This window comes from Pleurodeles waltl, chromosome 4_2 (assembly GCF_031143425.1).
Source record: "Pleurodeles waltl isolate 20211129_DDA chromosome 4_2, aPleWal1.hap1.20221129, whole genome shotgun sequence".
Classification (NCBI taxonomy): Eukaryota; Metazoa; Chordata; class Amphibia; order Caudata; family Salamandridae; genus Pleurodeles; species Pleurodeles waltl.
Window position 1 is genome coordinate 482,849,226 of NC_090443.1, and position 27,463 is coordinate 482,876,688.

Here is a 27,463-nt window from a genome sequence, read left to right on the forward strand (position 1 = left end):
GTAGCGCAGCTTGACCTACATTGGCTTGTTCATGTGCTCGCACATCTACACAGTAGTGCTTTGTGAAAGTACATGGTGTTGACAATGTAGCTGCTTTACAGATGTCAGCTATAGTAATGTTTCAGAGAAAAGCCGTAGTAGCACACTTTTTCCTAGTGGAATGTGCTGTAAGGGTAATGGATAATATTCTTTTGGCTTTAGCATAACATGTTGGGATACATTTAACTACACACGCCAAGGATTTGCCGGGAGTACCAGCTGACTGAGGGGGCAGGGACCCAGGCCCCTTTAATCTTCAACGCGCACCCGCTTCGCGGGACGTGCCCGGGCAAATTGAAGAAGTGGAGTTAATCCTCAATGATAAAGAGAGTAATGCTCGGAAGAGGCTGAAACCAGGAACTTTACTGCCGTTTTTAACATCTGGACCCAATCCTTCTATTGATGTCAAGCCCCTGAGAATTCCAGCTCAAGCCCTGGCCCCCACAAGCCTGCTTTGTAGAGTTAACTCTTGATCTTTACCTGTTTCTGCGTCTAATTTGGAAGCTATAGCCACCGACGCTATCCTCCATGGGATTACCTGTTCAAATCGTTTTTCTGTTTTGGACCATTTAGATGTGGCCACTGCTAAACAGACTTCTCCGACCCCTGTGCTTCCCAACTGTGATCCCCTTAGAGAAGATCTTCCAGCATTAGTCTAGCTTAAAGCGTGAAGTAGGGGAGATGAAGTGCTTAATGCTCGAAGTTCTTATGCTTCTTAAAAAACCTGAACCCTCTCCTCTGTGTGCTCTGAACCTAGCGCCATTGCAATGCAATTATCCCACGGTTTCTGTTCCTTTGCCAGCAGATCCATCAACGACCTTGGAGGCTGCACAGAGGTCCAGTTACAGGCCTCATTTTGGTAAACATACCGCTCCACTTTTGGCAAAACCCACACTCTCTCTCCTTCCATTATCGATTGGAATCCGGATTTTACATCAGTCTCTGGCCATTCCACCATCACGTCTAATCGTAATTGCATTTATATGTGTAATGCTCCCCCTCTTCCAGCTCAATCGAGGGAAGATAAATTTTCTTTAATCAACAAGGCTTCGCATTGGATCCGCCATGTTACAGGTTGTGGCTCAATTATCCAGGCAGATATTCTATCTGCTTCATGGTTGGGTGGTCGTTCCGGCGGGCAGGATATTATTAAACTCAATCTTGCAAGCCCCTCCTTAGTTATGGGCCTCCTGCAGATGGAGGCATGTAAGCTTACAAAGAGGGAACTTGATATATTTCTTAGCAACAGGATGCCCGCTTTGGGAAATAGGAGTTCGTCCACTCGACCAAGTATGGATAAGCCGATACCACCCAATACAACTGGCCTTGTTGCTTCTTTTGGCCCGCCATCTACTTCTGTTGTTGAGCCCGACAGGTTCCTTGTTTCGAAATGTGTTAGTGCATGTGATCCTGTGCTTCAGGGGGGTACTTCTGATGTTGATTGACTATGTCCTCCCAGTCTTTGTAAATCTTGTGTCGGTCTTGACTCCCAGACCTTGCCCCTACAAAGAACCTTGCCAAGTCTGGGTGCCTACATCCTATGGGATCCCCCTATTGCTTCTACTGTATTGTGAATTCCAACCCAGTACTGGATGTTGATTTTTGTGAAGACACTTGCAGTACTATACATGTCCCAGGGACATTTTTGTCCTGGAATGTGGCTGGTATTAAGAGCAAACTAGCTGATCCCGAGTGGGGCGGGACTTATATTGAACCCTTTTGTATTTGCACGTTCCAGGAAACGTGGGCCACGGAAAGTGTGTATAGGCAAGGTTTCTGCTCCTTCACAAAAAATGCTACGCAGTCTTCTATGGGTGGGGCAATAGGGGGTTTATGCACTTGGGACAAGATGATTGAGGTGGGCAAAGTAAAGGAGATCCCTGTAGATTCCTGTGATATTTTGGCAATAGCAATAATGCCAAACCCAGGTACTCCGGTCTTATGTATTAATATCTACAATAGACTAGGCCCTTCCAATCACCGGTCTGCTACTATAGATCTCCTGTATAATCTCATATCTGACTTCCGTTCCAAATATAGTATTATTATTATTGTAGGTGATCTTAACGTGCAAATTGAACTTGACTCGGCTTATGCCGAGAAAACACAGGTCGAAGACGAAGTGTGGAATATTCCCCCTCCTTTAACTCAATCAGCGTTGTTTACTGCCTCCTGCAGGGCGACGCAGATAATAGATCTCACAGTAATCCATGGCCTTCGTTTCGGAAATGGCCTGTTCCCTGCTGATGCTCCTGCTAGACCAACTTTTTTTTGGGGCCTCTATAGCAGCATTCTGGATTATGTTATCTTTGATTTACGGGTTTGGCATTCCATAATTAATGTGGAAGTGGGTCCACGGTACACTAGCGATCATGCTTCTTTACAAATTGTATTTAACAGATCTCTTTTTGCAGGACCTCCGTCTCTCTCTGCTTCTAATGCTCACGAACCTTTAAAATTGTCCAGCAATAGGCGCGCTGTGAGATGGGGTTTGTTTCAGAAGTCCAACTTGTCAAGGGATAAACTGTGCGCCTTAGTCTCTAGACACCAGCTTTTTGATGTTAATCTTGTATTAACCCCACTGGAAGTTATGTCTTCCCATGTAGTCCTTTTTGCGGCCCTTAAGGAACTTTTCACTAAATCTGCTATGAATCGAAGGAACTCCTCTCTTCCACCTAGCTGTAAATGGTTTGATAAGAGGTGTTGTGAGGCCAAGAGCCTTTTGACTAAAGCATTAAAATCAAAGAATCGGGAAGTCATTGTGAGAGCGAGAAGAACTTATGTCTCCACTTGCAAATTATGCAAACTTAAGCATGAGGAAAGTCTATGGGGAGATCTAGCTGAGGCGGCCAGGACCCGCAATGTTAAACTTTTTTGGCTTCTGGTTTCACATACAGACACAGATCTTTCACTTGTTCCAGAATGCCATATTGCTGCTGACACCTGGCTCACTCATTTTAGGGAATTGTACGGCTCTACGCCGGAAATTGTTGCCACCAGCCTTGCAGAGCCTCTAACATGTTTCTCTGTGGTGTCTCCTTTTACTCTAAAAGAAACGGAGTTGGCAATTTGTGCCCAAAAATCAGGGAAGGCTCCTGGATCAGATGGCATTACCTCAGACTTGTATAAATCAGATTTGCCCACATGGACTCAGTATATTAATAGGATATCGAACATTGCCTTGTCCACCAGGTCTTATCCGGATTCCTGGAAGGAGGCAATAATTGTGCCCATTCATAAGAAAGGAGAGAAAAGTCTTCCAGGAAATTACAGACATATTAGTTTATTAGACAATTTGCAAAAAATATTCTGCTTTCAGTTGCTAAGTAGGTTGAAACATTGGATAGTGGAAAATCAGGTATTAAGCCATCTTCAGGCAGGTTTCAGGGATAAGGTCAGTACCATCGATCAGGTCTTCCGCTTTATTACTATAAAGTGGAAGACCGTTGATGTGGAACACGGCCACCTTTTTGTGGCCTTTGTTGGCCTGAAATCCGCTTTTGCCCTCGTCCCACGTCCCAAGTTGTGGGAGGTTATGAGCAAAGCTGGAGTCCCCAGCTCCATGCTTAACACAATTAAAGATCTTTACTTTGGAAATTGTGCCAAAGTACGATGGGGCCCGGCAGGTGATCTGACCCCAGCATTCCCCACTGTCCGCGGTGTGAGGCAGGGTTACGTTCTTGCACCCACCCTGTTTCTCCCATTTATCAATGCTTGAATTCCGTACCTTTTGGATTGTCCTGGTGATGCCCCCAGTTTGGGTGGGCAGAAGTTCCCATGTCTTCTGTTTGCCGATGATACCTTGCTACTTTCCCGAACAGCCAAGGGCCTCTCAATCCTGCTTGCAAGGTTCTTGGAGTTCAGCAAGGATCATGGTTTGGAAATCAATTCAGCAAAAACGAAATACACGGTGTTTGGGGACAAAAAGCAGAAAGTGAAGAGACCTGATATTTAGATGGTACTTCCCTGGAAAGAGTGGGCACCTTTGATTACCTAGGTATAAAATTAGAAGATTCACATTTTTGGCATGCCCATCGCCAGAAATCACTAATGTGCTTGAAGCAAAGGGCGGGTGGGCATGGTGAGATTCGCTACCAGATCCCCTAGTTTTGCCATGACTCCTGCTCTTGAAATATATAAATCACAAGGCGGGGGGGCTCTGTATGGTGCTGAGCTTTGGGGCCATTGCAAGCTGGAGAATCTGGTCAGGATGGAAAACCAGTTCTTGAAGATGTTGTTAAAAGTTCCTTCTAGCACTCCATCTTTGCCTATCCGAATGGATTTAAATCTTTTTCCAATCAACAAGATTGCTGCCTTAAGGCCTCTCCTGTTTTGGGTCCGGCTATGGTCATCAAATGCCCTCATTCCATTCAGATGTGGGCTGCTCAATCTGGTGGGCCCCAACACCAATACCAAAATCAATTGGTCTGTCTACGTCGAATAGCCTCTAATGCTTCTTGGTCTGGGGTCCTATTGGAAGGATCCATCGTCTATTCCTAAAAATGCTATTCAGCCATTGAAGAATGCTTTTTGGCTTAAAGTTCAAACTGCCCAATTGGCTGAGGTTGTGCCATTTTCCATGTCTGATAGCTATTTGCAATTCAAATGTCACTAGGAGTTTGAGCTTATATGGATGCAGCACTTTCTCCATCTTCGTGTGCACTTTTTGTAAGATTTAGACTAGGGTCCCTCCCTCTGCGTTCTTTAACTTATAATTGGTCCAATTCCATCAATAAGTCTAAGTTATGCCCGACATGTTCTTTTCCAATGTCGTGCATATGATAAACAGAGGGCCTCCTGGATCAGTCCCCTATGCAAACAAATGGGTTTTAGGAACTGTTTATTTGCCGAGAGAATTTTCAAATCTGATTCATCTGTCTATATAGTTTATCCGGTGGCAAAACATTTTGAATCAATATGGCGTTTTAGACAGACTAGCGACTTTAAAGAATAAGATTGGGTAGCTGCTTTTTAGATTTAGATCTTTTTACGCATATTTATCGTATTTTGGCTTATGATATTAGCTGATATTTTCTGGGACTAGAGGTGCTGTCTTTTACATTATCGGACACAAATGGGTTTTAGGAACTGTTTATTTGCAGAGAGAATTTTTTAAAAACTTGATTTATCTGTCTATATAGTCTATCCTGTGGCAAAATCTTTGGAACCAATATGGCGTTTTAGACTAGCGACAAAGAATAACATTGGGTAGCTGCTTTTTAGATTTAGATTTCTTTTATGCATATTTATTGTACTTTGGTGTATGATATTAGCTGACATTTTCCGGGACTAGAGGTGTTGCTTTTTATATCATTGGAGAAAGTAATTATTTTATGTTTACTCTTCCATGGTTTTAATTTTTTTTCCTTTTATTGTCTCCTACTCATTTTACTGTGTATTTTTTTTTTCTTACAATTTCTTTTTCATATTGCTATGCATTGCACTTTTATTGTATGTTTTTTTCTTACCGAAATAAAGTAAATGATGATGATGAACTATCCATCTAGCTATGACAGATTTGGATATTGGGTTGTCTCTATATGGTGGTGAGAAGGCAACACAAAGTTGTTTCGTGTTTCTAAAGTCTTTGGTCCTATCTATGTAAAACAGGAGTGCTCTTTTGACATCTAAGTTGTGGAGAGCTCTTTCTGTAACCGAGACGGGCTGTAGAAAGAAGACTGTTAGCTCAATGGATTGGTTTATATGGAAATGGCAAACCACTTGGGGAAGGACATTTAGGTTTGTGCAAAGGACTACCTTGTCTTTATGAATCTGGAAGAAAGGTTCTTCAAATTTAGGGCCTGTAGCTCACTGACATGCCTGAGTGACGGGATAGCAGCTAAGAAGGATACCTTCCAAGAAAGGTATTGAAGAGCAAATTTATGAAGTGGCACAAAAGGAGGACCCATGAGCCTAGTGAGCTCCTTGTTGAGGTTCCAGGAAGGTGCAGAAGGCATACTTGGTAGAATGACCTTTTTAGGGCATTCAATGAAAGCCTTAATGAGTGTAATTCTGAACAAAGAAATATGTTGCCTCTTCTGTAGCTATGCAGCAATGGCCGCTAGATGAAGGCGAATGGAAGTGTAGGCTGGATTTGTCTTCTGTAAGTGATGCAAATAACAGACTATCTCCTAACCAGTAGCTTTAAAGGGGTCAATACGTTTTGGTCGGTAATAGCAATCAAAATGTTTCCATTTAGCAGCATAACAGGCTCTGGTTGTGGGTCTACGAGCTTCCTTAAGAATATCCATATATTCCTGAGGCAAACCCAAATAACCAAAATATCACTTCAGGAGCCATATCACAAGACAGAGAATTGGGACCAGGATGTCTGATCTGTTCTTGATTTTCAGTGAGATGATCCACCTGTTGGGAATCTTCTTGCGGGGAACTACCGAGAGGTCTAGGAGTGTTGCGAACCAGGACTGATGCGCACAAGTGGGAGCTACAAGATCATAGTGAGTTGTTTGCCTGATTCTCTGAACCAGAAATGGAATGAGCGGAGAGTTAGAAAAGAATAAGCAAATATCTGACCTGTTCATCCATAGAGCACTGCCACTGGATAGAGGGTGAGGATATCTGGTGGCGAAGTTTTGGCACTTTGCGTGTCCTGATGTGGGGAAAAGATCTATTACAGGAGTTCCCCACTATGCAAAATATGTTTGAAGGACTTGTGGGCAGAGTTCCCACTCGTGGACTTGTTGCTGCATTCTGCTGAGCAGGTCTGCAAAGTCATTGTCCATCCCTTGGAGATACTCAGCCACCAGGTGGATGTGGTGGTGGAGAGCACACTTCCATATCCTCAGAGAGTTGTGACAACTGAAACAAGTGTTTATTCCTCCTACCCAGTTTCTGTAGATAATACATGGCTATCATGTGGCCTGTGCGGACTAAGACAACCTTGTGAGATAGGTGATGAAGAAATGTTTCAGGGCTAGAAACACTGTCTGAAGTTTGAAGTAACTGATGTTTAGAGGTTGGTGGCTGAGATACCAGAGACCCTGTACTGCGAGGTCTTGAAGATGAGCGTCCCAACCCATCTGTGATGCATCTGTGGTCAGTACAACTTTAGGCACAGGGTCCAGAAAAGGACGCCCTTTCAACAGGTTGGTGGTATTCCACCATTGCAAAGAGCAGCAAGCATGGTGGTCTAACAACAATAAATCTTCCAGGTGACCCTGTGACTGAGACCACAGATGCGATAGACACTGCTGTAGCGGACGCATGTGCAGTCTGGCATGAGGAACAATGGAAATGCAGGATTCCATCATTCCCAACAGGTGCATAATAGTCCTCATTGCGTATGTGCGATTCTCTTGAAACTAGGGGAGAAGAGACGCAGGACAGGTTGGGGTATGCTATTCCCAACTCCGCAGTGACAATAGCTCTTAGATAAGGCATTATGTGTTGCAGGTGGGATTTGGAAAAGTTGAGTGTGAAGCCCAGAGTGTGAAGGAAATCCACTGTCAATTGGGTGTGATAAGGTACTGGCTTTGAAGCGCTAGTCCTCTGGGTAAGAAAACATGTAGATATTCTGTCTTCCGAGGTGTGCGGCAACTACTGCTAAACACTTTGTGAAGACTCTGGGAGCAGTAGTACCCAAGAAAGGCAGGACTTTGAACTGATAATGTTTGCATGCAGTAACCTTATTTTCGGGGTCCAGGGTGTATGGGAATATGAAAGAAGGCGTCCTTTAGATCTAGAGCCGTCAAAAAGTCACATTGTTGGAGAAGTGGAATAACATCTTGAAGAGTAACCATGTGAAAGTGTTCTGACAGATTGTATTGGTTTAGTGGCCTGAGGTCGAGAATAGGCCTGAGAGCCATCCTTTTTGGGAATGAGGAAGTAAAGGGAATATCCCCCTAATGTTGTAAGGGAACAGGCTTGATTGCTCCTTTGAGAATAAGGGACTGGGCCTCTTGTTTGGGAAGGGCGAGGTGTTTGTGGGATAAGCCTGTGAGGGGGAATATTTGGAAGAGTGGTAATGAACTCCTGACAATAACCATGTTGGATAATGGAAAGGACCAACTGGTTCGTGGTGATGTTGACCTATTCTGAATGAAAGTTTTGGAGCCGTTCCCCAACAGGTGTGGAGTGAGAAGGGCAATTTGAGGGGGAGGGAGGGGTTGATGAGGTAGTCACTATGCAGTGGAGGTACAGCCCCGGGAGGCAGCGTTCTTACCTTGCCCTTTATTATTGTTGTTTCTGCAGGACCCCCTACAGAAACCCCTAGAATAGGCTTGAGGCTTTCTGGACTGAAGTGGACGCTTCCAAGGATGTGGATTTACAGGAATCTCAGAAACTGGGGCGACAAAAAGTGCCCCTCTGAGCTAGGGATTGGAGGGCACCTAGGGCCTTTGCCATATGCGTCCTTCTTTAGCATCTCGAGGGTACTATTCACTTGAGGGACAAAAAGATACTCCTTGTCATAGAGCATATTAAGGACTGCTTGCTGAACTTCTGGTTTGGACCAGAGCAGCGGAACCAAGCGTGCCTTCTGAGGACACCACTTGTGTTAATGCTACATGTAGCTGTACCTGCAATGTCCAGGGCACAGCGGGTGTAATTATTTGACATTGTTTGCCCCTCAGCAACAATTTGTTGCCATATTTACCGGTGCTCATCTGGTAGAAACTGGAGGAGTGCCTTCATTTCGTCCCTGTGAGCCTGGTCATATCTGGTTAGTAATGCCAGGGAATTGGCGATACACCAATGGTTAGTTGCTTGCAACTCTTTTGCCAGCAGCATCAATTTTCTTGTTCTCCTCCTCAAGAGGGGAGTCCCCAGTGGCCCGACTGTTGGCATGTTTTCGTGCTGTGGTGGTGACAATGGAGCCAGGCAGGACCTAGAGACCGAATGTAAATTGGGTGAGAGGAAGCCAGCTTATATTTTTTTGTCTACTCCAGTGGTGCTAACCCTAGAATGGACACGCTCCTAGAAGATTGTCAGCATGACGAAGCATGGCAGGGAGCATTGGGAGAAATTGAATATCCCTGTGTGTAGATATCAGTGTGTCAAACAGGAAGTCCTGTTCAATGGGGTCACTGTGTAGCTCTACATTATGAAATTCAGCTCCTCGTCACTACTTGTTGGTAGGAAGTAGTGTCTTCTGGTGATGTGGAGTGTGAAGGGTATAGTTCAGGCTCACTGGAAAGATGAGGTCAGCATCAGAAGTGTCCCAAGGATCTTGGTCATGTTGTGGCCCACCCAAATCTTCCCCAAAAAATAAAGGGGATCCTTGAGGGGTGTAATTTCCAGGTTGTAAGTGAGGCAGGAGAATGAGGAGGGGATGTAGGTGGAGGAGAAAAAGGAGTGGGGTGATGGTGGAACAGAAGGAAGAGGGGGTGGAGAAGACCTGTTTGATGGTCTGGTGGTCTTGTTCTTACTACTTTTCTTTTGAGGTGGAGGATTGTCTAGGGTTTCCGGAAAGGACAGCTTCCACTGGCAGCACAAGAGAAGAAGCAACAATGCGTCCTGTGCCCTCCTGAATATGAAGGTGGCGCTTACGCGAGTCCAAGGTCTCCAGTATAGGCTCCACAGGAGAAGGAGTAGCAGAAGACTGACTAGAGTCTCTGTGTTCCAAAGTTTTCAGTTTTGGTCAGTGCAATTTCATCAGCTCCGACGTGGAGGCTGCAGGAGGATTCCTCGGAACCAAGTTTCGGACTGAAATGGAGACAATGTCTCAGTCCGAACTGCTGGAGGTCAAAGTCGAACACAATGGTTTGATCTTGGCTGTTTTTGGAGCTGGGCTGGAAGGCAGGGCAGGCGAAAACAGATTTTTGGTTCAAACCATGGCCTGGTGGAAGTGGTGGACCGGTGACCTCTTGAAGGGCCTTTTTCAGAGTCTTGGGGTGGGGAGGAACGGCCACAGTAATCACGGCTTGTGTTGATGTTATCTTGTGCATTCAAAGTCTGACTGCATATCAGAAGAGTTCTGGATGGAGAGGGCCTCTTCTTGTGCAGGTTCCTCCTGAGCATGTTCCTCCCCAAAGATGTCTGGGGTATCGTCTGGAGTCTTGTGCGCCATTTCCAGTTGACATGCCCTTTGGTCTCGAAGTATTTTCTTTGACCGGAAAGATCTGCAGGGGGATCACAAGTAGCCTCTTGGTGATCAGGGGAGGGGCACAGGTTACACACCAGTTGGGTGTTGGTGGGGGAAATTTAGCAACGGTGGGAGGAAATTTAACAAGGACAGAAGTGAAATGGCGCTTGTTCCATCAGGTTGGCATATCGTTCACTGCTGCGTGGTAAGGTAGGCGAGGACACCCTGAACGGCAGGTGCCCAGACCGACGATTCGAGGCTAGTGATTAGATGGAAAAGCACAAACGGAAACAACACCATTGAAAAAGGTAAGAAAGATTTCGAACCGGAGCAAGTCAAAAGACTGAGCGAAGACGCACACATCCAAACTTGACAGCAGAGGGAAAACAATCTAACAAAGGAGTAGATGCCAATGCGCAGTATCACCGATATCACCAAGAGGAGGAGTCAACCTAACTTGTGCCTCGAGACACTTCTTTGAAGAAAAACAACTTGCACTACTCCGGACCCAACACTAGATGGCAGGAGTATGCAGAGTATGTGTATCTACAGATACACATGCCAACGAACTTAAGGTCTACAAGGCTCGCAGAAAGGGTCTCTGCACATATGCAATATGTTCTTTCAACTTTTGTGAGCATACATGACAAACATAAGCAAAAAAAATCATTACAGTGAAACATTCACCAATAAACAATCAGGGAGAAGAAAATTTCAATTGGTAGAAAGCACAGGAAAAACAGGAAAAGGCTGAATAAAGTTACTTACAATTGCCTTGGCAGACAAGTGAAATCACCAGTCACAGAAAGGGAGAAAGAGAGAAGTGACATTAGTGAGGAAGACTCCTGATTCTGGAGCAGAAACAATAAGATCTGATTTGGCATTGTGTTAATCACTTTGATTATAAAAAAAAATAAACACAGTAAAAACTTAAGTACGTCTGTGTGTTTATGATGGATAGAGTTCTGCTGCAGGGAAGGTGCAACTGCAGGAAAGCCTATTTGGGAGTTCAAAAATCGTTAGCAGACAACCCCATATAATCTCTCAAAGGTATACTTTTAAAGAACGATTGCAATTAGAGAATATATTCTAATCAGTCCACATGAATTAGGATATTATTTGCTAACTCAGTACATGAAACATGGCTTCAGAGTAATGCAGTCATCTGGTGGTCTATCTTCCTTATAGCCAAGCAACTGCTGGTGATTCTTTCATATTTATGAGTCCTCTGCTAAGTACTGTGTAGCTTCCAGGCTTTTTAGGTAGGAGCTGTAAAAAATTGCTCTGCATTAAACTGTGCCACGAGGATATCTTTGTTAGGCCTAGCTTGACAGCGCAGCTATTTGACAGAAGTACTGTTAACTCAAATAATAAATCAGACTTTCGATTCTCAACTCATGCTATTTGGAGTATTATTCCACCCGTCACAATATATAAACAAGGTACTATATATTATATCTGAAAGGTACACTCAATCAGGACACTGTTTGTCACATTCAATTCTATATCTTCTGAACATGTTTTCTATATAAAAGGATTGTTGCTGTTTTTCCCCAGCATTGGCAAAGTCATCAGGGCAGGCTTTGTGCAAGGGACGTATGTAAACAACATTTGTGCAGGACTGTTTACATGCATTAGCACAACTGAAGCCAGACCTACTTACCTACTTCTCCTATATCTAAGCTCTGTAAAGTACATGTGTTACTATTAAGCAGTTTATTTTTACTCAATTTACAGACTTTGGAAGGGTGGAAGACTGATTGGCTCTGTCGGAAATTGAACTTGTGACCCACAGAACACTGCATCCATCTGCGGCAAGCAGTTAAGTCGCTGAATCGTCCTGCAGGCTGACATTTCTTGACACATTACATCCTATGCCTGTCATCTAGTGGCTCATCAGTAATATTTGTGGGCACCAGGAGTGTTTAAATTGGACCCCTTGTAAAGTAGTCAGAACCTTAGACTGCCCATTCGGTTTTAAAATTGTTTTGTTGAGCCATCACAGAAGATATGAGCTACCCATCTCCCTTTACCAGAACGTTTTATTAAGCAGCAGGTGGTGCAACTACAGGAGCTGAGCCAGACATCCAGTGTCTGTGCCGATAACATTCTTATCCTACTTGGGCATCTTGATTATCAGATTCAAAACAGTTAAGTTGTGTATTAAGTGACATGCAGCCGCCTTTCTTATGTCAAGACAATGTATTTGTGGGTGCCCCTTGAATTATGAGAGTCTGCTTTACCTGGAATTATGAAGTAAGATTGGATACCGGATCTTACTGTTCAGTTGTATAACAACGGTACACCAGAATCTTGGGTGTTCTAAATCTTCGGCACTTAGTGCACATGCATACTGCATCAACTGCACTTGGTAAAGATGCCCTTGCATCACAAGCCAAAGGAATTTTCTGAGAAGGCAATGGATGGATGTGATACACATATCTGCTTGAGTTCACTTTTTGGGCAATATTGGTTCCTTTCAGAGAAGGCATAATTTCCTACAAGGAGAGAATGCAGAACTCTACAACACATTTGTACAATGACAGAGGCTCAACGTGGTCAGATTAAAAATGGAGGAAGCAAAGTTCTTTATTTTGACCTTTGAGAGATTCTCATCCACCAGCTGCGATCACCAAATGGGGGTATGCTATTAGCTTATTAACCTTGAAGATGTACTTCTCTTCTAAACACAAACATCGTGAGCAATAAAAGTCTATAGAGGGCATCTCGGGTCACTAACCTCTGTCTCTTCAACTGTTCAAATCTGAACTTGTGCAACTTTAGGATACATTCCCATCATAAGAATCTGTGGGAGCTTATTGCTCTGTCATGTCTAGGGTGAATGCCATGCCTTCACAGACTGAACACTTCCCAGCTTTCTCATCGTACATTAGGAGTGGAGGTAAAGGGTTGGTCTCAGTTCTATTTCCCTTGGTGTGGAGGTACAGGCTATTGAGTCAGCACTATGGACAGGCACACTTTTCATCCCTTCACATATATACACTTGCTCCTTTTTGGAGTTTGAGGCAGTGGGTGACAACCAAGAGAAGGTTTAGAGAACGCCCACAGCTGTGCATACAACTGAGCCCCAACTGAAAATACACAATTAAAAAGGAAAATGTTACTTACCCGGTAAGCTTCTGTTCGTAGCATTTAGTGCTGTAGATTAATATGATCTGCATTCTCCTTCCATCTAGTGTTGGGCTTCGACGTTTGCAAGTTATTTTGCTCCAGAGAAGTCTTTTGAGTCATGAGGTGTAGTGAATCCTCCCTTAGTATGCAACACTCAAGGGCATAGGCTCCATGTTAGACTGATTTCCGCACAGCAGGTGAGAATAGTATGGAGTGGTGAGGGAACAATGTATGATGTACATCTGTACTGCACAAAGGCAAAGAGGGTAGAACTGAAAGGGAAGAGAGATCTATTATCCAAGCCGCACTTGTCCTGGGAGAGTGGGCGCATATTAATCTACAGCATTGCTTGTCAGAAACAGATGCTTATAGGGTAAGTAACATTTTCCATTCATAGCATGTGTTGCTGTTTGTATACATGTTCCCAACAGAGTGTAAAGCAGTACCCAACAAGCGGTGGCTAGTGTAGGGGGGAATGCAGAAGTTTAGAACAAGGTCCTTAGGACATCTTGCCAACCATTGCCTTTTCTCTGGTTAGAATAACCATACAATTATGCTCAGGAAACGTGTTGGTTGACCATGTAATCGCTTTGCGTGTGTTAGCTGAGGGAAAGCTCCCTAAGAAGGCCATGGTTGCAGCCTTCTTGCAAGTGGAGTGAGCCCGTGGGGTAACGACGAGGGCTCTCTTGGCTTTTTAAAGGCAAGTCTGAATACCCATATTGATCCATTTAGCAATCCCTGCTTTACATATTGGTTGTTTCTTAAGAGGCTTTGCAAATGCCACAAATCGTTGATCTGTGTGAAAAGTTTTAGTTCTGTCTATGTAGTACTTAAGAGTACACTTTACATCTAAGTTATGAAATGTTCTCTCTGCTACAAACTCTAGTTAGGGAAAGAAGACTGGGAACTCTATGGTCTGGTTGAGATGGAAGGGGAAAACCAACCTGGGAAGGAACTTACGGTTTGTCCTGAACACTACCCCGTCCTTGTGAATTTGAATGAAGGGTCGTTGCAGTGAGAGGACTTGCACCTCACTAATGTAGCATAAAGAGGTTACTGCAATCTGGAAGGCTACTACCTTCCAGCAGTTACTGGAGTGGGGGTGGGTGGAATGACTCTTACTAGCACTTCATGAATGCCTTGATTACGTGGATTCAGAAGAGGGAGGAATGTTTCCTGTTTTGCATGTATGCGGCTGAAGCCACTAAGTGAATGCATAATAAAATGTAAGGTGGGCCTGACTTCTGGAGGTGGAGCAGGGAAGTTAATTATGTCCTGGACTGCAGGTGTGAGAGGCTCTATCATTTTGGTTATGCTGCAGAGGATACATCTTTTCCACGTTGCAGTATAGCATGTCGACCAAGGTTGTGGGTACCTGCAGGTGAAGTTTGGGCATTTTGCATTCTCTGGGGTGGCAACCAGCGATACTTCGGGAGTGTGAGGTTCTGGTGCAGGACCTGTGGGTGGAGTTCCCACTCGTAGACTTGTTTATGTATCCTGCTTAACAGGGCTGCCATGTTGTTCTCCAACTTCGAAATGTACTCCAACATCAAGTGAATACAATGGTGATGGGCCTAATGCCAGATTCTGAGTCAGCAGGGAAAGGGAGAGCGAGTGAGTTCCCGCCTCCTCCCCTTCCCACGCTTCTGTAAGTAGTACATGGTGGTCATGTGGTCTGTCCCGGCCAGGACTACTTTGCCACGAATAAGCAGTAGGAAGGAACGGCAGAAGCTAGAGGCAACTGATATGGTGACCCTGATGTTAGTGAGTCCACAAACTCTGGACTGTGTTGTGTTCTAGGTGATCTCCCTTATCCAGCTTGGGAGGCATCCGTGGTAATGGAGACTTGTTGAAAGGAGTATAGGGAAGGCCTGCAGCTCAGATACGTTGTGGCTGTACCACCACTGCAGAGAGCGATGGACACTGGCAGTTACCAAGATTAGACCTTCATTCTGGCCTTCTGCATGTGCCCACTGTGCTGCAAGGCACAGTAGCAAATGATGTGTGTGTAGCCAGGCTTTGGGGTACAATAGCCACACACAAGGTCATCATGCCCAACAGACATATTATAGTTATTACTGTGAAGTCGCTTGGATGAAAAAGAAATATCAGTTTGCCAAAATCTGCAAACTTTTGAAGGCTTTGTAGGCTTTGCCCGTGACCAAATGTAGGATCGCTCCCAGAAAGGGTTTGAAAGGGCTGGGGATGGGACTTTGGCACATGGTAACCCCAAACTGTGAAGAAATGTGATGCCACTTGTGGGTCTTGTAGGCAGTGGTGGCTGCTTGTGCTCCTGATCAGCAACTGTTGACATAGTGGAAAACGTGGATGCTTCCCTCTCGCTAAGTGGGTGGCCATCGCTGTAAGGCACTAGGTAAAGATCCTTGGGACACTGGTGACACTGAAAAGTAGTACCTTGAACTTGTGGCCACTCAACACGAAACACAGGGAGTGTCAGTTGGCGGGATGGATGGGGATGTGGAAGTGGGCGTCCTTGACATCTAATGCGGCCATTAAGTCGCCTTGCTAAAGCAGCGGTATCGCGTCCTGCAGTCACCATGTGGAAATATTCCAAGAGAATAGAACTGTTGAGGGGCACAGGCCCAGAAAGGGTCTGAAGGAGCTGCCCTTTTTCGGGATAAGGAAATAAAGTGAGAAAACCATGCCTCCCTTGGCAGATAGGCACTGGCTTGTGGTGCCCTTTTTGAAACAGCGCTTTGTCCCCTTCCTCTAACAGGTGGAGATGTTCTTAACCAAGTATGTGCTCGCACGAAAAAACGTTGGTTGGGGTGTGACGATCTAGGCACCAGTTGTGCTGAACTACTGCCAATTCCCACTTGCCTCGTGTGATTTCCCGCCAGTGTGAGGAAATCCTGAAGACTTACCTCAACAGCTCTTGTGATCGGGAGTGGCGAGAAGGGGACACCCGGATGTGGAGGCCCATCTGTCAGAGCCTCCTCTGACCCTACCCATTATTGGTGTTTCTAAAGGCCCCTCAGGAAAGGTAGGCATGCTGCTGTCTGATAAGATGAAGGGGTATCTGGGGAGGTGGTCTTGCTGTCTTGCCCAATACTGCTGCCTATGAAACGACTCCACTCAGAATGGATTTTGGAGGGCACTCATAACCTTTGCAGTGTCCGTGACCTCCTTCAGCTTTTTGAGCATCTCGTCAACCTGCAGGCTTAAGAATTGTTTGCCATCAAAAGTCAGGTTGAGCAGATGTTACTGCACCTCTGTTTTAAACCCAGAGATAAGGAGCCAGGTGTGACTTCTCACTAAGATGCTGGTGTTAAACCCAGGAGCCACAGTGTCCTGGGGCATCCATGGCCCAGCAAATTATGACGTTGGAAATGTTTTTTTTATTTTGCCACCATTTCTTCCCACCCCTGCATAGACTGCTTAGGGAAGTGCTTAAGGAGGTCTTGCATCTCATCCTAATACACTCTTTCATACCAGGAGAGCCGGCCAACAGAGTGTGGACCATCAGGGAACCAGGGATGCCTGCCCACTTATATAGGTTAAGCCAGTGGTTCCGAACCTGTGGTCCGGGGACCCCTGGGGGTCAGCGAAGCCTCCTTAGGGGGTCTGCGACTGCATAGAAAATTAAATATTATTACATGATTAGGTCCCCAGCTTTCAGTAATGACTCAGTAGGGGGTCCCTGGGTTCCAATAATGATTCAGTGGCAGTCCCCGGGTTCCAGTAAAGATAAAGTGGGGGTCCACAGATGTCAAAAGATTGGGAACCACTGGGTAAGTCATTAAGAGAGGGTTTACATTTCTGGTCCAACCGGGGTGTCAACACATGCTTTAACAGGATTCTTGTTTGTAGTGTTCTTTAGGATATCCTTGACCAAAGAAAGGAATTGCACTGTGTGTTGGGTCTCGAGTAGCAAATCTACCGGGAAGTCATAGTCTTCCTGTAGGCGTGAATGTCCACCTTATGGTAAGTAGCTTCCCTCACAATCACTTTGTAGCAGGCTGTAGTGTCATCTGGTGTGGTGGCCTTGCTGGGTACAGATCTGGGTCTGTCTCTCCCAGGGGCTCAACACTGCAATCGTCCTATGGGTAGTCAGTAGGCATTGGGCTGTACAGTGCGTCAGAGGGTGGCAGGGTGAAATGGGCTGCTTTCCTCTTAAGATGACTAGAATAAACCCTCTGCTGAGTAAGGCAAAGGAGAAGTGTGCAGTGCAGACAGTAATGGTGGAGGAGATGTTGGAGTTGTAGGTGGAGGAGATGTTGGAGTTGTAGGTGGAACAGTAAGAAGGCTCGTATCCCGGTCCTTGAGCATCTTGATCTTAGGAGAGAGAAGCGGCTCCAAAGCTTTCCTCTTTCCTGGCAAAGTCTCTTGTTGGCTTTGAAGGTAGTTTGAATGGATCTTGCCTGTCTGAGAATGGAATAACAGGCGTTTCTGGGGAGTACAGAGCTCTTCATGCAACCACTGTAGGGTGGGTTGCTCGGACTCCTCGAAGCCAGTCAGAGAGGGCGCTTTTGGTGCAGAATCAACATGGGTTTCGGTGCCAGCACTGAAGGTCCTTCCAGCTTCAAAGGTCTTTGTAAAATGTTCAAGCTGGAAGGATGCGCCAGTTTGGCACCTGAACGAAGGAGCGTTGTCAGCTCCTAAGACTTGATTCATGCTGACATGGGCCTGAAGGCAGTAGTGGACCAGGTGTTTTTTTTTTAAAAATATACCGGGCTAGACACCCTACCCCCTCGGGGTGGAATCCCTTTCCTTGAGTCAGGGCAGTTAAGCTACCCTTACTTGTGTTCCAGAGTCTTCACCAGTGTCTGAGAGACACCGGGGTCCTGCTGTTCTTTCTCCTCGGACTCTGAGGAAAAGACCACCTCTAGGCTGGGAGATGAACGGTTGCGCTGTGCCCCTGAGGGGCAGGCTACTTCTTCGGTCTTGATGTAGTGTAGCCCGAAGAAGTCAGGTGTGTCATCTGACTCCTTCCTCTGCACTGTCCAATGGGCTCATCTCAGCTCTCGTTGGTACCCAAGGGTCTTCATGTAACAGAAAGTGAGGCAGGCCTCACACCAGGTGTTGTCGTGGTCAATGAAAGGCAGAGATTGCAGCCCTGATGATGGGTGGTCCGCGGAAATTTAGAGGGGCAGTGAGGGCAGTACTGGAGGGGCATCCTTTCCATCACTGCTTACGCATTCTGGGTGACAAAGTCCTTGAGGCAAAGGGTACAATGCCCTGAAGAGCGTCCAAGGCACAGACACTAAAGGGTCGAAGGAAACCGGTGTCCGCTGAACGTAGTAGCAGGAAAGCTAAGCAACTGGTGAGTAGAGTTTCTTCCAGGGCCATAGGAGTGGAAAATGAACCAAATGGAACTGAAGACGAGTGCTTCAAGGGCCTAAACACTAAGCCTTTTTGGTACACTTCTGAACCAGATCACGGAAGAAAACAATCTAACATGGAGCCAGTAACCATGTGTATTGCCGATAAGGGAGGAGTCACTACACATCTTTGAAGAAAAACTTACAAACTTCCAAGCCCAACACTAGATGGCAGGAGTATGCAGAGAACATGTAGCAACAGCAACACTTGCTACGAACAAATATATATATTTCAAAATGAAAAGGTCCTGCTAAGACCTCGATTATCAAAATGTATTGCAAATTCAATTCATAATGCCTACATAGCCTTTCACATTCAGCCACAGTCCTATGAGCTCCCCAGTGACCTCTATGTTCATTGTTCTGTTCCCTCTGACCAATCAAGACATGTTGAAATCACACTCCAAAGAGACGGCAATTCCTAGACTAAGCACCACAGACCGAAGAACACAAACAGGTCAATGAATAAGAGCAGACTAGGACACTTCCATTTGCATACCATACTCATGCAATTTCTAAATGAAATGCGCAGTAACCAATAATCGGTGCTTATTTGTGCCTGTGTTTACTAGTGCTCAGCACTGCACTTACTTTTAGACACCAGCGCATATTTATGAGAGCACGGCATACCGTGGCACTCTTGGCCCATGTTTTGATCTCCGGAAGCGTGATTAGCAACTTAATGTATTAAAAAAATTAAACTCTGACTTCTAGGGCTTCCCCACAGCATGAGGGTCCTGCAATACCCCAAAACATCACTTTTTTTATTTTTATTTTTTAAGAGCGATTGTTTGTATGTAGTGGTTGCAGTGCCATTAGGCAGCACTGGGAGGTGTGGGTGATGCTGGCTCTAGTGGAAAACTATTGGACTTGGCACTTACATGTTTACAAATTAAGCACTGCCAATAATGCAAAATCAAAACACTATCACTCTGTCGAAAGTGATCGGCAACTTTTTGCTGATGTTAATCACTATCCAGAAAAACAACTTAACATTTTTTAAGATGGTGGAAGAGGTACAAGCCCGTCCACTCACCCACCACCCAGTCCACTTTGATCCACTAGTCTGCCACATCAGCAACCGACACTAGGGATGGAGTGCCAGAAACTCTGTGGAAGAGAGCGTCATAGGGGGCAGCATCCTCATCTTCCCTTTGACACCTTAACAGTCTCAAGTGAGCGTAGAGTCCACTCTGAGGGACACCTTGGAGCAGGCTTTCCTGCAGGTACTGAATACTGCATATCACAATTTGTCAACCACTATATCCTGCAGTGATGTGACCCGATGAATAGCTTCCTCTAGCAGGGAGGACTGGCCTGTTCTATGTGCACCTGCTGCTCCATTGAATCCAAGATGCTGAGCAGTTAACACTGCTCATATACGGGAACTCATCCTCTCTTCCAAACAGACGGAGTTTAGGAAACAACCGCAACCCAGACCTAAACAAACTAAATATGGAAAAGGGAATGCCCCCAAACATTTCATACAGAGTCTTACTCAGAGCGACTGGATTCAAAGTTCCCCTCCATCCGGTCACATAGCTATTTTTCCATCTATTAAACTCTCTGAAGTAACCCCCAAGAACTACGTAGCGCTTTATCAAATGATTTAATAACAGCAATGGTGCATTCGATTACTACTGTCCAAGTCTGAAATATTCTAGTTTTTACCACTAGATGGCAGGCAAGCGCAAGGATTGATTTAGGCAGCAGACCCTGTCACCTCGACAAACACTGCACACGTGTGGGGCGTAGGATCTAGAGGGGTAGTACTTGCTCTAAGACAGTTGGCGTTTTGGAAGTCTTAAGCAGGTACTTGTGTTTCACTTCAGAAACGCTATTTTCGGTGGGGGCGAGGGAAAATGGGATGAAGCATGTATGAGGAATGATTATGAAGAACACTTACATCCTCTGCCTTGCTTCCTTGTTCCTGAAGGGTCCTCTGGAGTTCCTCGACCTGTGCCCTCAGCTCTACGAGCTGCTGCTGATTCAACCTATGTACAACGGGTAGAAAGATAAATAAAAAAAATAAAAAAAAAGTATTAGGTGCCGTCGAACTCTAATCAATTCTCTAAACCCCAGGTCCTTGCCACCACCTGCCTGCAGGATGTACCGGTCAATCCAATCCAGGCCCAACCTGGCCTGCAGCAACCAGTCAGCCAGCCACCCACCCACGCTCACCTGTTCTCAGTCTCTAGGCGGTTCTTGGCCCGGTTAGACTCCTCCAACAGGCCCTGCAGCTCCGTCAGGCGATCCCGGTACGTCGCTTCCTGCACACAAAGCATCTTGTTCTCGTGCTGCATCCGGACGATGGTCTCTCTGAAAGGAGAGTTGTTGCCCTGGTGAACATACAGTTCGTGGATGACAGAACCACTCCCGGCCTTCCCCGCAACTCAGGCATTCCTGGCAGATGCACAAACACACCCGCAGCTAAAACGTCCAAGACAGGAGCACACCTACTATACTTATCGGAACAGACTCGCCAAATAAAAAGCTAATACTCGTCAAAACTGTACAGAGGACTGGTTTGCCAGAGGACGCACTCTGTCTTATTCACAGTCTCTAGGCTAAACAAAGGAAGCCATTGGTATCACCTTCTCAAAAGTTTTAAGAGTCAACCGGTTCAGGGCAAAATAAGCACCTGTGACACAGTACTGGGCACCACAACATAGAGAGACCATTTTAATTCACATCAGCCACACCATGACCTATTCATCAAGCTATGTTGTCAGCAGCACGTACTGTAAGTTATAACTCAATCACTCATACTTAAGGACACAAGGTTACCTGAGCTCGGCAGGGACAATCTCGGATGCCAGATTTTCGACAGGAGAGGTGGTCACTTCGTGCACTGCATCTGCAAGAAGTTAAATGGAAACATCAACCAGAGGTGTTCATGTCCCAGGCCCAGCATACATACCTTCAAATACTTGTGGTTCACACACAAGGAATGGAGGGTAGCTGAGAGTGCCATGTCTGAAACTAGTGACTGATCAGTACCATTAGCAGAAAGTGATGGAGAATGTGTCCTACCCGGGGTTGCATGCTTCTCCTATGCAAGACTAGCACAGAAAATGCCATACCATCCGCACACCCATCCTAGCGTCTGACACCACTCCAAAAGGGACCCTCCGTTCAACAGATGTCCAACAAAACGGCGACTACCAAGGAGCAGTGTCAGAAGGCATTGCAAATGCAATTACAGACCAGTTAAGAAAATTATCTGTAAGCAGTTTAAGATTCCTTTGCATCTGGGGTTGGGAGGTTAATTTACAGACTGCACCATCATCTTTGCGGAGGATGCAGGCGGAGCCGCACTAAAGGCTTCTAGCACCCCAGCCCGTGGTCGTACACTCAAACATCTAAGCCTGCTTGTACGAAGATCTGAGGTTCCTGGAGTAGACCATAAACCCTAACAGTCAAACTCTTCTCGCCCTGGCTGCAGACTCCACTAAAACTGGAGGCCTATCCACGTTCTGCACTCGCGTGCTTACAGGTAAATAGATAAACCTGCGTTCATGTGCTCGTGACACTGGTTACAACACTGGCCTACTGGTGTGAGCACAAGGTCTTCAGCTCTACCTAATGACACCAGCGTTATTTAACTGGTGAATAACACTCAGACCGCTCCTGCGCAACAGAGCAATGCTTTTAACACAAACTGGAGATGTGAACTGGACATAAATGCTAAATTGCCAACATTAATATTTCCTGCCATTCTGTAGTGTTGGCTCTTGTTAGCAACAGGGTTGATAAAAACCTACTGGCCAATATATATCAATGCCCATGCGCAATGGAGCCTAAGAGGAGGTGCCACTGGATCCTGTGACTCGAAAACACTTCTTTGAAGAAAAACAACTTGTAGCACTCCGAGCCCAACACTAGATGGCAGAATATGCATAGCATGTGTATCTGCAGCTACACACGTCATCAAACACACATATATATATATTAAAAAACAGAAGTATAGATTCAGATCTTCCTGATGGAAAAGAATAACCTGATGAAATTTGAAAAGCATGTGTAACCTTCAGGCTCTGGCACACATCTGGCAATACTGCGCTTCCAAAACTTAGGCGGTCATAAAATAGTAATTAAAAAGTACCCAACCCTCAGCCACATTAATAACCGCCTTGGACTGCCTCGCCTTTCACCGAGTGGAAAGCACAGAGGCAGTTACATGCAAAGGACTCTTTCCAGTAAAAGGTCGACTTGAGAGCCTTTATATCTCGGATTTTTCCAAAAAAGGCAGGTTGGCATCAGTCCTTTGTTCAGACTGGCAGCAGGATGGGTTTGATAGATTCATGCCCACCTTTTTGAGGCTACTCAGTGTGGCCTGCTACCTTATACGAGATTTCTTTTAAGTACAAGGTGACGGACAACATAGAGAGGAGCTCTTGCTCAAAAGGCAGGCACCTGCTCTTGGAATTACAGAAAATACAAGCCTTCCAGCTTATCGAGAGCGATTCTCACCAGAAACCGGTGAGGTAACGGTACTATAGAAGTGACAGTTACGTCATAGGTGTGCGTCAGGCTAATGAAATTGGCCAAACAAAGTACACATTTCCTTTATGAAGTGTTCTGCTGTGAGCAACTTACTGAAGAAATACAGGAACCTAAAGATTCGTTCTCTAGTGAGGAAAAATAAGCATGTCCTACTCGGTCAAAGTGCTTGTTGGCCTGAAGATGTCTTAGTTGGTCCTCGGAGCGCTTCAATTTACTCCTGAGAGTGAAGGGCTATGCCTACTGCTTTGCCCTATTATCCTGCTGAGGAAGGCTCAAATTCCTGGTTTGCTGCGGACTTTTTGGCTATAGGAGTCAATGAGAGAGAGAGAGAGAGAGAGAGAGAGAGAGACGAAAGACTGCAGTGGACATTTCTGAAACAAGAGAATGTGTGAACTGTGACTAGTAATGTTCAATGAGCAGCAAGAAGCAAGATGTATGCCTGAACGTTGAGGAATCAGGAGAATTTCCTCAAGCAGTAACCAGTATCATGGCAAAGCAAACCCTCCATTTAGCGATGAAGATTCGGATCTTCATCAGTTTCACAGAGATCTCGCTAGCGTGTTTCAAAGCAATTCTACAAGCAGAAAGCCTTCCTGGTGGCCACTTTGGTTTCAAGCTCCCGTAAGCTCTATTTGAGGATGCAGAACCCTGCCCAGCCTAAGCTTGTTGGCACCTTCACATAAATGGCATAAAACCACCCAACATTACCAATGACCTTGTATCCCAGCACTTATCAAGGCACAACCTTCTGTTACCTCGAGATTGACTACTGATTTCTAATTTACTGTGTTGATGCACAAAAATATCAGGCTTCGTGGGGGCCTGTGTACGTTGAAGTCTTGTAGCCCCATCTGGCTGGTGAGAAAAGACTACAACCAAACGGTTACTGGGCATTACCCACCTTTCCAATCATACAATGTGCACCCAAGAGTACAATTCCTTCACGCAAGTTCCACTGAATAGCCCCACAGATACATTTTTTTCTAAAATGTGCTCTCCTTCTTCCTCACAGAGAGAGATGGATTTTGAATGTTTTGTAGCCATTACATTTCTGTTTTTTATAAGCCTTGCTTGGTCTTTCTGCTTTTGCTATTCATCAGTTCAGTTGCCTTGTATCACGTCCCGAGGGCAAGGCCTGAAATGGGTCTATGCTGCTGAAGGCACAATAGTTTCAACAAGTCTTTGATTAACTTCTTAAGGGTCTTGTGATTCAGTTGTTGTGGGAGTTTACCCACATCGTCACCCACTTATGGTTGCCTGGCAGGTATATTACATAACAAGTGGCTCAAAATGATACTTGAAAAATGACAGAGCATTGTTCCTGCCAATACACATCCCAGCACTTCATTATAGTGAGGTGTGTGATCTTTACTCCCGTGCACAAATATAAACGCAAGTAAATTATAGACAATACAAAAACAGACCTGTACGAGTATCTGTACAGGAGGAAACATTTTTCTGGAGAAACTATAGATTCATAAATAGGCATTAACAGGACAATAATGTTGCTGTAGCCCAGTGTCTGCCAGGCGTGTGGCTTCCAGGTTTCAAAGCACTTATCGACTGCAACATCAACAGAAAGAGCACCACGTGAACTGTGGCCTGGGTAAGGCATCGTAGGGAACTGCATCACGATAGGTGATCCAGAGCAGCGGAAATGACTGCGCTTTTTGACCCTGATGATATTACTAGAAACATGTAACAAATACTAGGGATGGTTAAAATAAAATAAAAAAAAGAAACAAATGTCAGCAATTGGAAGGTTTGGAAAACCTAGCTATCATGGTCTACAATGAATTTCTCACCAAAAGCAACTTAACATTACCCACAAGGTCGGGGATGCAGATTGTGCAAAATAGGAATCTTTAAATCTGACAGTGTGTGAAGGTAAATGTATATGATTGTTACTTCTCCAAATATGCTTTGGTGAATATTTTGCTTTTACATTTATTAAGCAAAAAGGATAACGCCACTCACAAGATTTATAAAACAGTTTAATGAAATGGGAAACCTAAATCTAAAAAAATACTCGTAAGCATACTTAAAAAGAAAATTAGATTGGCTGGTTTTGTGTTTCTGAAGCTTAAAAGCATTACAGTAATTTTTTTGCTGCAAGCTTCTTTTAGCTGGTTTCAAACTAATTCGAGCCAACAGCCTACATCAGAGGTCTCCAAACTTTTCATTATGATGACCACATCGCATCTTTTACAAATATTCCGATGCCGAAAAAAAAAATGTTTTACATGAATAAAGTTTAAAAAGCTGAATACGTTTCTTTGATTTTTTTTTGTAATCAGCATACTATATAATTCACAACAAAAGAGAAATGTGACAATTAAAAATAAGCAATACTGTGCTTAAACTGAGAAATGATATACAATGAGTAAAAATGTCAAACATCAGCAAATGCGCTGACAAAATAATCACACCAGAAAAGCAGGCTATTCATTTTTAATGAGTTTTAAATACTGAAAATGTACAATATAAATTTTTACATGAAGTGAGAATTTGTCCAATTTTGTGGCACGCAATATAAAAATAAACACTTCAAGAATGAACTTCAATAAAACAAAGCAAATTAATTCATAATAAACTTGAGCCAGTAGTAAAGGTCAACCAAACAAATTCAGTCTGCACCTTTCTACATGATTATGGCGACTGGAGTTTTCAACCATAAGCAATAAAAACACAAGCTTTATGGGGATGATGGAACTGATGTTTTAATTGAAAAATATACTGAAGTTTCAAGCTTGAGGAAAACATTTTTAGAAAGGACTTCAAATGCTCGATATTAGGTCCTGACATACTTCATTCTGTAAAATGTTTGCTCACACAGGTATGTTGTACCAAAAACTGATACAAATCCACAGGCAAATCGCTTCAAATGTGGAAACTGCTCAGGCTGCAAAGATTTATAAAATTGGATCAGATTTCCTCCTTTCTACTTCTCTTTCAGCAAGTCATCTGATTGGAGATCAATAATTTCCCGCTGTAACTGTTTTGGGGGTGTTTCAACATTGCAGTCAAATGGATTTTGAAACATCTTAATTTCTTCTGTTTTACCATCAAGATCCGAAAAAATCGTTCCTGAAATTGCTTTTGAAAGTCTTTAATAATTTCCGTTGCAAGTGAAAAACGAAATTCTGCTTCACTTTCTTCATTAAACTTTTCACAATATGGGAAATTATGAACTTTCACCTGTCCTTCATATAGCATCTGTTTTGTCCTGAATTCATTTACATGCACAAATAGACCAGAAATTAAATTGGTTTCAGCTTGGAACTTCAAATTCAATTGATTTGTATGGCCTGTCAAGTCTGCAAACGTGCCAATTTTCGAAACTAGTCAGTGTTTGATAAAAGTGGTTTGTTCTGGATGATGATTCTCTGCGAGAAATGAATCGATTTCTTCTAGGAGCAGAAAGAACAGTGATAGAATTTTTCCACAACTAAGCCATCAAACAGCTGTATAATAAGACAACCAACGCAGAATCAGCTCTTTTCAGAAAATCACAAAACTGGTGATGATAAAGTCTGTGACAGCGAATTAAATTCTCAGCTGAAACAATAGGTTTCTTAACGTAAGCCATATCCACATATTTTCCACACAAAGCTTGTTGATGGATAATGCAATACGCAAACATGGGCTTTGAGAATCCACCAACCTCACAAGCTTTTGCGATTTGTCCAACCAGACCTTTCTTCACCTCACACGTTTTTTCCTCCATCAGTTGTCACACACTGCAGTTTATTCCACTCCAGGTTATATTCTAATAGTTGTTTTTTTTTGGCAATTCTTTGAAGGGGCCTTCTCCAGTTACTCTACTGTGCATGGAATGCACTGATGCCAATTATTGTGTGGCATTAAATTTACTATCGACGTCACGGATGAATATTAGGAGTTGTGATGTGTCATACACATCTGCCGATTCATCAAGAGCATTAGAACAGAAAATGTATTTCTTTGTCTGCAATTTGATGAACTATATTGATTCCTGTATCCTCAATTCTATGAACAACAAAATTTGGTGCAAGACTGATATTTTTAACAGACTTGCCTTTTCAGGGCATAACTCTTCCATTGCTTCCATCATACACTCTTTGATGAGTTCTTCGTCAGTGAATGGCGTCCCTCTTTTAGCCAATGCATAAGGATTTGTAAATTGCACTGGTTAAAGCTTCATTTTCACACGTCTTCCGTGCTAATAAAAAAGCTTGTTGGGAAAGCAAACTGCATCGCATTGATTAAAAGTTTTTGGAATGCTGTGATCATGTGAATAACTGTTTGTGTTTGGTCTTATAGTGCCGATGCACACTGTACTCCTTGAAAACTGCAACAGTTTTGCTGAAGGCAAGACACAAAGATTTATCACCTGCTTGTACAAAGAAGTACTTTATGCTCC

At 44.3% G+C, this 27,463-nt stretch overlaps 1 protein-coding gene across 2 annotated transcripts in view; it reads right to left on the reverse strand.

Moving 5' to 3' along the window:
- Positions 1-27,463, reverse strand: part of HOOK2 (hook microtubule tethering protein 2) — a 223,062-nt gene that overhangs the window by 61,918 nt on the left and 133,681 nt on the right. Inside the window, exons 14-16 of one of the 2 annotated variants that reach the window (XM_069231854.1) lie at positions 21,343-21,412; positions 20,737-20,874; positions 20,456-20,549 (exon numbers count right to left, since the gene is read on the reverse strand). In XM_069231854.1, the coding sequence (XP_069087955.1) occupies positions 20,456-20,549; positions 20,737-20,874; positions 21,343-21,412 (302 nt within the window). The remainder of the gene's footprint in view (positions 1-20,455; positions 20,550-20,736; positions 20,875-21,342; positions 21,413-27,463) is intronic. The other variant, XM_069231853.1, reaches the window with a different exon arrangement.